The sequence below is a fragment of the Pungitius pungitius genome, chromosome 19, assembly GCF_949316345.1.
Source record: "Pungitius pungitius chromosome 19, fPunPun2.1, whole genome shotgun sequence".
In the NCBI taxonomy this organism is placed as follows: Eukaryota; Metazoa; Chordata; class Actinopteri; order Perciformes; family Gasterosteidae; genus Pungitius; species Pungitius pungitius.
In genome coordinates this window covers 5,275,370-5,286,418 of record NC_084918.1, presented here as the reverse complement: position 1 = coordinate 5,286,418, position 11,049 = coordinate 5,275,370, and the positions used below count along the sequence as shown (strand labels likewise).

Genomic DNA, 11,049 nt, shown 5'->3' with positions numbered 1-11,049 from the left:
CATGTGCTCAGATTGATCCATGATACCAAGGGGAGTGCCAGAAATGAGGGCAGGAAGTGCTTGAAAAAGCTCTTTACAACGCGTCTTTGTGTTGGTAGTCGGTAGCAGGAAGAATCCTCCCTAATGAGGCCATTTGGGGAAGAACTGGGGGGGGGGGGTGAATCCACTCGTGCTCTTCAGACTAGCTGACTCAAACAATCACTCTCTCCCACGGCAGGAGAGTGACTGTTTATGGGATCCAAATATTCCTAATAGGCTGTTTTAATTGGTACTGAAAATGAATACTTGTCTTCTATTCCCTTTAACAATAACATTAACATAACAATAATGCTGCCTTTTCTTCACCCCCGGAAAAAGGCTCCATTCGGATTACAGCCTAATTCAGAATATTCAAGCGGAAATATACTTGCATGGGTTCATGTCAGATTTGACATCTGAAATGTGAAAAGCTTCTTGTGAATAAGGGGTTTCTATATAACGTAGCTCAAAACGCGCCTTCCCAATTCCCCCAATTGTTTTTTTTCAACTAAAACCCTCGCTCAACTTTACGTTAAACATTTAATGGGTCAAAAGGAACATTCCGACTTGTGTCATGCAAACTGTCAGCAGGCCTCGCATCCGCGGGGCATTGGCCCGTCTCCTCGTGGTCCGTCTGTTCGAGCAAAGGAAGTGTACGATGTCGCTCACTGTGCCGCGGCTGACCGCCTCCATCTGGTAACCGGGCTGTAAACCCAGGTGTTTACGCAGCAGCCCCCCCCCCCCCCCCCCCGTTATCTCACGTCGCTTTACCTCCTCCTCTCAACCTCATTATCTGACTCTTGTCAACCATTTTCAGCACAAATGCGAGATTACCTTAGCGACGGGTTTTTGTGTGTCATGGCAACCGTGTTCGCCGGGATAAATGTAATGCATTGACTTCACCGCTGAAATCAATATTCAGAGGCAACCAGGAGTGTTGGTGTGTGATGGGTATTTCAAGCAGCAACGCAAAGGGTGTAATGGAAAATTCAGGCAGTCTAAATTTAGAAGCCTAATAAGAAATACATGCAGTTAGGTTTAATGAAGAAAGGCTCACTGCATTTAACTCTGCCTTTTTATTGTTTTTTATGTCAGCAAATCCTATAAAAAAAAAAAAAAGGAAAATTGTTTCTTCCTTCAAATTCTTTTAAGAATGTGTCCTAAATATTAGGCATTATTAAACAGCTTATTAACAGCTGACATTATACTTTTTACAAAATAAACTACAGGGCCCATGTTGGTGGCAAAGAAGAAAAATATCTGCGACTGTGCGTCTCAATGTCCATACACACGCATTGGGAATGTTAGCATGCTAACGTGCTAAGCTAAGACGGTGAACCGCATTGGTAGCGGCAGCGTTGTGAGCATGCTGATGTCCGCATGGAGCTCCGAGCTTCACCGTCGTTAGCTGAGAATTCTAGTCGTTGCTCTTTGTTTGTAAATCTTAGCAATTTACTCAGTACAATCCAGCAGTGGCGATAAATCAAGATGATGCATCAAGCAGCTCCATCAGCAATCCAATATATTGGCTTGTCTCTTTTTTTTTTTTGTATTCCCATTTTACGGAGTGCCGATATGGGTGACAGCACACCCGATGTGGAACAGGGGGAGTTTGATTTAAAGTCTGCGCTCCATCCTCAAACATCCACGTTACGATGCAGATGATGATTGATTCTCTGTCGGATAATCGGTTGTGCTCCTTTGACAATTTGGCCCCCAGATGTTGCCTGTAATTGTCTGCCAGCGTGTATCATGGCGATGGCCCCTGTGTGGGAAAGAGTCATCACATGTCATAACACCCTGCATCTTTTCCCTCTTTCCCCCTGGCATGTGTAATTAGAAACCCCCTCGTGGATTGAATATGATAAATGCACCACACCGGACAGCTTCTTTGTAGCAGCTGACTCCACAAAGGCGATCGGTTTCAAAAAAAACAAAACAGTGTCTCAATCAATCTGGTTCCCGTTTGCTGTTGTTTTGAGATTGATTATCATCCAAGCGCTCAGTGGCAGTGGTGTATGCCTGAGTAGACCCCCCGCGAGACAGCTGGAGTGTAAAACGGAATACCATATTGATCCCTTGTCTTCTTTCATGGCTGTGTGCAAAGACGGTTTACCTCTGAAACCAAATACAGACAAGGATTATCTGTGCTCATCTAGCTCACCCCCCCCCCGCACCCCTGGACAGAAAGCCGGACAGAAAACAACGAGGGCGGCATGAACGCATGCAAAGTCCTGGTACGTGGCAGAACCATTTTTGCAATGAACGATTGACCTCCTCACCCGGTAAATTGAAACATTACGAGCCGCCAGTGACACTCCCCACCTCAGCTAAAATAATATCCCTCTGCTGTCTGTGACCTTTGTAACAGACTCATGAAAAGCTGGACAAAAAGCGTATAATACCATCCTCCAGTGATGTGCTAAATGTCAGGCCTGGGTCTGAAATGATTTACGTTATTAAGAGATTGAAAGATATATATATATTGTAAAAGGAAATGTTCTCAGGGGGTCGTCAGATCATCGCTCCCCTTTCGATGCATTCAGACGCATCTGTTTCTGTTCAAACCATTTATCATAATGTCTGTGACTGAAGAACTGGCTTCTGTCTCATGTGTGAGATGTACTCGTCAAATGCACTCGCATATTATTCACATGGATTTCACAAAACATCAAGTGGATGCGAGACAGAACTGTCACAAGTATCATATTATAAAAGTGTGATGAACTTTGGTTGTTATTTGCGATAGTTTTTATGATAGATTTATCTGCCAATGGATCAAATGAATGCTTTATGCTAATGCTAAATGCTTTGTCTGTAAAATGTCAAAATATAATGAAAAATTCCCAACGGATGAACTATTAATCATGAATTATAAATCATTGGTTTTGAATCATGTCAATCAATCAATTAAATGACTCATCGCCGAATCACTCGTGTGTAAAGAAAAAGGAGTTAGAAGCAATTTACTTTACAACCTTTTCTTCATTCTCTAAATACATGGAAATTAGAGAGTCACCGAGTATCAATGCTGTGACTTCGATATACGAAATGAAAGGTGATCGTTGCAGTTCATGTTTGGCATGTTTCACACGCAGAGAGGGGGCTCAAAGGCCAACGTGCCACAAATTCCTCATCATCGGGAGTCGTGTGGAAGAAGCTGCGTCCCGGCTGACCTGCCGCTGTGAGTTGCTCTGTGACACCATCACGCTGCAGCCTTTTCAGCACAGGAAGCGCTTTGATCGGTGGGTTTATTGTTCCGTGAGAACGGCTCTGTGCTCTCGCGCAGCGACGGTGTGATTCTCGCACCCTTTCGGTTCATTTTTGCGCCTCTTGATATGACTGACGCCCTCCGCGCTCTCATAACAGCGTGATGGATTCAACACAGCGGCTTCCTCTTGGGCTTTCAGTCTTTTCTCTCTCTCTCTCTCTCTCTCTCTCTCTATCTGGCTTTGAACCAACGCCATAGAACAGACAGGGCTTTCAATATAACAGCATCCGTGGCAACACGATGGTCCATTGTGTCTCTGATAAATTGTGCAGGAACATTTATTTGCGAATCAGACCGGAGGCGATGTGACACTGTAATGGTCCGACGGAAAAGGGCATTCTCATAAGAGGAGGCGTCCGGCATCGTGGACACACTCGGCCTCTCTCCGGGCCTCGCGGGCTGCTCTGTGGCAGAGGTCGAAAGGGGTCGAGCCAGAGGTTAATCAAAGCCGGAAACGGCCGCGTCCAGCTCTGGTGAAAGGTTACAGCACCCGGATGTTTGTGTTCCAGACGGTCTCTCTCTCTCTCTCCGATGGCATTCGAAGTCACCTGTCAGACTCTTGCAGTAGTGATGGGAACGTTGTACGTTTAACCTGTTAGTTGAGTTTTAACGTGCTGAGTTGGGCCATTTGTGATTGATGGAGGAATGGGGCACCATTCAGTTTAGGGCTCTGCAAAGAGTGAGCAAAGGTGCAGGTAGAACTTGCCAACGGGGGATGAGCTGTTCTCAGAGCTGTTTCTGCAGGTAACGTCCTGTTAGGAAAGGTCCGGCTTGGTCCTTGGCAGCTTGGCAAACATTAATTAACCTGCAGGATCATTCTACGGCAACTCATTGGATTTATGTTTTATTGCAACACGCTGCATGTTTGTAGGTGTTTAGCATTGGTCCTTTTTGTTGGTAAGGAAATTGTCGGTCACGCTGGATCTCATTGACTACGGTACACCTGCCGCCTCCAGACATAGAGGGGAACAAAATTAGTCTATTCTCCCACCGCTCGCACACATATTGCCTATTCAAGGCAGCATATTCCATTCATCCCATTTGGGTTTTCCCTCCGTGTCCACCCTGCTCTCACCTCCCCTACTCTGGAAATCCTTAAATTGCTGGTTAAGACTGTCAGTCAGTGTACCAATAGACGGGACGGTGGTTTGTCGCTGTCTGCTTCTCCGGCTAATAAAACCGAGACATGACTGCTTAATCAATGTCAGACGGCCAAAGCCGGCAGGCGGAAGATAAATGAGCCCCATGTTCATGGTGAAAGCCTGAAAGAGGAGGGGTTGGGGAGCTCAAATGGAGGAGATCAATAGAAAACCCTGCAAGGCTCCTATATTTTCTACAATATGCTCACCAAAAAATACCTAATACATTTCCATTTTCAGATCCCCAATGAACCCATTGAAATAAAATTAGGAAACGAGATATCAGGTCCCGGTTGCATGGATCTGTAAGGAATTGTAGCTCTTTTAACTATTTCACAAAAATAAAAACGTGCAACATTTAACCTTTACAAAAGTTCACAGTAGGGTCTCTAAAGAGTAGCTCTCAGTCTCTCGCTATTTGCTCATCTGTGCACAACCTCCTTGGTGAAAATGTTTTTGCACATGACCAGACATTTTCCCCCTCATTAGCAGCACATGTGGTACAACTCATGTGTTGTTCGTGTGCAGACTGCATGATGATCTGTTGGGTACGCCGGCTATTTACTGTCTTTCAAATTTGATTTGATGCAATAAAGTTGGACTAAAACCTGGTGCACTACCCGGTGCATAATGACGTACAGGACCTACCATCGCCAGTAGCCTTCATTACGTGCTCACATCTGTTTTAAATTGTCCTTGTCTCCATATTTAGTTGATGAGCTCCGGCAATATCAGCTATAGAAGCTAGTTATGTAACATGAAATACAAAACATGTACTTGCATTTTTAAGGAGAGCAGCTGCCCAACATAAAATGAGATTTAGAGATGCTCAATAGAGCAGATTCCTTCCCTTGTTGAGTAAGATGATAAAAAAAAAAACTCTCCAGCTTTTCACTTCATTGAACTCCTCAAAAGACTTGATTTCTCTTCAAGTTAATTATGAGGACCTTCCATGAATTCTTATGCTGTGATTATGTGCCAGGATGGTAAAATGAAAGGGCAGGCTGTTTTTGTGCTGTTTAAAAGTCATTTGAAAAGCACATTTTAAAAATATTTTAGGGTGAGAAACATGGAATATGTGTTGCTTTTAATTATTCACAGATGTTTTCATTTCTCCGAATGACATTAATATAACATGACCAGATAGTTATATGCCAATCATTCTAAAATAGCCACCCTCCATCCAAGCCAAATGTCCCACTTAAATATAGACCTTTGGCTTGGAGCCGCTTTAAGTTCATGTCTCCTGCCATCTGATGGATTTGCTGTAAAAAGCTTAACGTACATGTTGACACAGCGTTAATTGCCACAGCATCACAAATGACCTTCCTCAGTGCTCTGTGCCAATTAAATGCAAACAGATAGTCATCTGAAGTACTGTTGCATTGCCTGGGGGGTAAACTCAACCATCTAATTTTAGTGCCTTTAACTTTTCCCATCCCCAGGTGACTACACACATTTATACCTTTCATCAACCCACAGTCTGCATCTGCCACCTCCCCTTTACTTTGTGGTTATTCTATTTGAAAACCTGTAATTAAATGAATAAGAAAAAAGTGCATGCAAGGCAAGGGAAAACCTTAAAAAAATGTATGTCTCATGAGAATCTTCTTGGGGCAAATGAGACAGTCCCAGAGAGGATTATGGCATTATTATCTCTTCTATCTGCAGATGTGGAGAAAACAATCATCCACCAATGGATGAAACCCAACCATTAAACATAAAAATTACATTAAGTGCAATTAAGCGTCCGTATATTCCATTCTATAAATCAAATCTTTCTCCTGACGAGGATGGGATTTTATCGTATGACCATGACGATGATGATGATGACTGTCCGACGCACATCCCTTTTCCCTCCTGAGAGATGACGAATGAGCGCGTCTAGGTGGGATCGAGGCTCCGGGAGGAGGATGACGTGGAAGAACCCACAGTCTTTGACGGCGACAGTTGTTTCTCTCTCCGGCTCCTCCAAACCAGCTTCATCGTCCTCCTCACCATCATCATCACCATCATCATCGCCCCCAGCAGCAGCAGCGTCCATCGCCAAGTAGACCAAGCATCGCGCATCTTCGAGGGGCGCGCGACTCGAAGTGTGGGGGGGGGGGGGGAGAGATGGGGAAATGGCAGTCGGCCAAATGTAAGGATCAAAATATTAAACGAGGTCTTCATTTATGATACAACCCGTGCATCGATTTATGCATCAATAGGAAACATTCAATCAACGAGAGGTAAGACGATTTTGTGTTTTTTTCTCTCTCTTTCTGCACACAGATTGCAACGAGTCAAAAGACGGTTCCTATAATTGATAACGATTTTTCAGAATCTGGGATTAACGCCATTTGCCAGTTTTTGCATGTTGGTAATTAACATGTCCATTTATGAAACTCAACTCTGACCCAAATAGGCGTTTAGATTTTTGTTCGTGGTTTTTCTGTCTCGAATTTCTAGGAAATAGTATTTTATCAAGCTTTGCTTAATTGGCTCAAATGCTCACAGCACGAGGGTTTCCTTCAGACTCACAAAGATGAAATGTTTACTTTGGTATATTTATCTGTTATACAAACCTTATATCACACTATTTCAGTATTAGGTAGCACTGAATTCATTTATGCTTCTAAAAGGAGGAGCAATTGCATTTAAGAGGAGAGAACGCCAATGCCAGTATCCATCTGCCCCCTTGTGGTTCTATTCATGCTGCGTCTCTGTGAGTGGACCAAATGAATGTAGTAGTTATAATCCACATGTATATTTATGTGTATATGTGTGTATATACATATACATTCATGTGTGTGTGTGTGTGTGTTTGTGTGCGTGCGTGCGTACATACACACAGACATGTACATTTACATTTCATTACAACATTTCTGTTGCTGTAAAAAATTTTTTTAATTATTTATATTTTTTACAATATTTTTTAGGTTTAGTATTTCAAATCCCTCATGATTTGGGGGGGGGGGGGGGCATTCAAAGTCTACAGCGCCACTTAACCCTTGCTTACAATTCTTGTTCCAGGCTCTGATTTTTTTTTTTTTGTGGTGTGCAACTCCTTTCATCTCATAAGTGGCCCACATCCATGTATCGTCCCCCTGTGTGGTTTCTCGTTATGTAATTTCATCCCCATCAGACTGCATCAGCCTCAGAGTGTTTGCTGCCTGGCTTATTTGAGCTCACGGGGGGTATTTATAGATGTAACACACCACACGTGTAAGGCTAGGTAAGTGAGATAGGACTGATACAGTGAGTACATGCTTTATCTGAATAAATGTGTGTGTAGACGTGAGGAGTGAAAAAAACTAGTTGTGAAATGCATTTCCCTCAGAAATCCCATGGCGAAAATGTGCATCCCACAAAGTCACATAGCTAACATTTCAATGATGATTTTGTCATTTTTCAGATAACCCCATCTGAAGCATAAAGCAACATGGATGGAGCTTCATCCTCCCTGCAGTATGGATCCAAAAAGCGGGTGAAGATTCATCCAAACGCGGTGACAGTAAAATATGCCACCCACTTCCCCCAGCCTGGTGATGAAGGGTATGACGATGCACCCTCTTTCGAAGAGTTCGGCGCCTTCGCCGAGGCTAATGTGGGAAAGAGACTTGTGTCGGACAGCAAAGGCACCAGGACTTTGTTTGGAACCCTGGAGACCCAGCCGAAGCAGTCGAGCGTGCCAAAAGACAAGGGGGTCGGGGGCCAGCTGGCCAGCTTTGGAGAAGCAAACGTGTTGGCCTCCAGGGTGACCTGGATGGCCTTGTTTGGGGCAGCGGTGGCTCATGGTTGCGTGGCACTCATCACTCGCTTAGCAGCCGACCGCTCTAAAGTGCCCTCCCTCGAGCTCCTCTTCATCCGCTCCGTCATCCAGGTGCTGTCCATCCTCGTGGTGTTCTACTACCACGAGGCCCCCTTCGGCCCCAAGGGCTACCGGCTGCGCCTCTTCTTCTACGGTGTGTGCAATGTAATCTCCATCACCTGCGCCTACACCTCTTTTGCTATAGTACCACCCAGTAACGGCACCCTCATGTGGCGGGCCTCCACCACCGTCTTCAGTGCAATCCTGGCCTTCCTGTTGCTGGACGAGAGGCTGGGCTACACAGACGTGGTCACGGTGGTGGGAAGCGTGTTCGGTCTGTGCCTGGTCATGGTGCCCAACGTGGCAGACGAGGAGAAGACGAGGCTGGGCTTTTGGAAGGAGGCTTTCGGCTACACAATGACAGTGATGGCTGGCCTGACCGCCGCCCTCTCCATGATCGTCTACCGAGCCATCAAGGAGCGGGTGAGCATGTGGACGGCGCTCTTCACCTTCGGCTGGACGGGCACGGTGTGGGGGGCCTCCACCATGTTCATCATGCAGGAGCCCATCATTCCTCTGGACGGGGAGACCTGGGGCTATTTAATCTGCATCTGCATCTGCTCCACCGTGGCGTTCCTCGGAGTCTACTACGCTCTAAACAAGTTTCATCCAGCCTTAGTTAGCACGGTGCAGCACCTAGAGATCGTGGTCGCCATGTTCCTCCAGCTCATTGTCCTGAGGATGATCCCGTCCGTCTACGACGTCATCGGAGCCCTGGTCATCATGGTCAGTGTGTTCACCCTGACGGGAGTCAAGCTGTACAGGGTGAGCAGGGCGATTCGGCAGGATTATCAAGAGATCCTGGACTCACCCGTCAAATGAGCATGGATATGTCCGTCTATTTGTTTACAATGTTGCTTGGTTGTGCAATTTAAAGAATGTCTGGATCTTCATCTGATGATTTTGTATTGCTGTGTCGTATGAAGGGTGCCAGTTGTGTGACTAATGTCTTAATATTTGTGTGTGAAATAAAAGACAAATGTAACACAGTGACCACGTGCCCCTGATAGTACTGCTTCAATGTCGAATTGTGTTGAAGACCAAATTATGAAGAAAAAAAAATCAGTTTAAGTTATGTGATTTATTTTGCTCCAACGTTTTGAATCATATTGAATCTGGTTTTGTGAGTGGCGATGTAAGATGATCATTTGAATGAAATGCACCTTTTATAGTAATAACATCAACAAGGTGTGGTGTATCCCACATGTGTCAGTCTGTGCAAATGTCAGATAAGAAATCATTACGTACAAGGAATTAAAGAATAAAAATGAATACCATCCATGTTTCATAAAATAACTGGTGTTGCTTTTAATAGCCGTTATCTGTCGCTTGCAAAAGTGTGTAATTTCCTCAATTAAACTGCTATTAGTAAGATGAATATGGGTGGATATGAGGTTAATGGAAGATCAATCACTTTGTGCACAACCTTTCGGTGTTTTCTTTTTACCTCTCACGTAAGCTTGGGCACTAGCAAGCCGCTTGATATTCGACATTAGTGATTACATCCCCGGGCGCTGCTTCTGTTTACTTTCAGACGTATGTCGAGCTAATGGCCAGAGGCAGGTGCACTGTATTAAATTAGTCCCCTTTTAACAACATGAGACCATCGGATTTGTTTCTAATGGACAATTCAGTGGCTCACCGTGGTGTTTCCTTTCTCTATGAAGCAAGCCAAGCCAAGGCCGCGGTGTCCCCAGGGCAAAGCGACCCTGATGGAATGAGATAAAGACGTACGATGATGCAGAGCGGATGAAAGAGGCCATGTTGCGGTTCAAAGCTGACACAAACACGGATGTTTCACGACGAGCCCAGCAGGTGGCATTCACAATTCACTCCGTCAGTTAATCCGAGGTAGCTGTGGTGTATTCAGAAGATCATCCCAGGGTTAATAATCATTACTGCATCAAAACAGCCCAAACACATGACTTGACACGGCTCACCCAAAGCCTGTTCATTTAGTGAGCAGAAGCAGAAATATTTGAAAACTTTATGAGCTTGTAATGGGTTGTAACTTTGTGAAACTCAGAGGATGACGTGTAGAACCCACAGTCGGTGACAGCGACAGCTGCTTCTTCAACACTTGCATGTTTCACGTATATTTAATATGTAACCGGAAATATTCATCGTTGTGGTTTTACCCACACACAAAGAAAGACGTTTTGCTGAAATAAAATCATTACATGGTGATGATCGATCTTTAAGCTCATTTCATTTGCAATCAAACAACAATCATCAAGACATAACAATTTGAAACTGTCTTTTATTTTGAAGACACACTATGGCTGTCATGTTCCTTTTTCTTCTAAAACACTATGGTCAATAACAACAGTTTTTCTTTCAAACTATGCATGTGAATACATTGGGTTTGGTCTCCATTGTGTGTGTTGTGTCATCATCTTGTTTTGAGATGGGATGGAATTGGCTGCACGAAACTGAATACATGAAGGGAAGGCCCATCTGTTTGAGCAGGAAACAGATTGCATCCTGCAGCGAGCTGCACAACCTTCCAAATGACTCTGCAAGCCTCTTCACCACAGACATGTTTATTACAAGTATCATTTCCTGGGAGATGCCTTCATGGAATTTACTGATGAGTTACTGAACGTATGTGTGTGAGTGTCTTTTCTCATGCTACACGTCTGACGGCTCATTATTGGTTGAAAGGTTGAAAAAGACTAGGCTAGCATGGCTTTTCAACCATTAAATATACATATAGGCTATCCATCATTGACGGCTTTCTCAAGTACAGACAACATATTACCAGCTGC

General features: G+C 44.4%; 1 protein-coding gene across 1 annotated transcript; it reads left to right on the top strand.

Moving 5' to 3' along the window:
• Positions 1-6,219: 6,219 nt before the first annotated feature.
• Positions 6,220-10,473, top strand: slc35g2b (solute carrier family 35 member G2b). Its single transcript, XM_037456538.2, has 2 exons — positions 6,220-6,659; positions 7,826-10,473. The coding sequence occupies exon 2, from the start codon at positions 7,853-7,855 to the stop codon at positions 9,101-9,103; it is 1,251 nt and encodes a 416-aa protein (XP_037312435.1). The 5' UTR covers positions 6,220-6,659; positions 7,826-7,852; the 3' UTR covers positions 9,104-10,473.
• Positions 10,474-11,049: the final 576 nt, after the last annotated feature.

Bases quoted from the DNA above. Each gene is read 5' to 3' on its own strand.
- slc35g2b (XM_037456538.2), top strand. From the start codon at position 7,853: ATGGATGGAGCTTCATCCTCCCTGCAGTATGGATCCAAAAAGCGGGTG.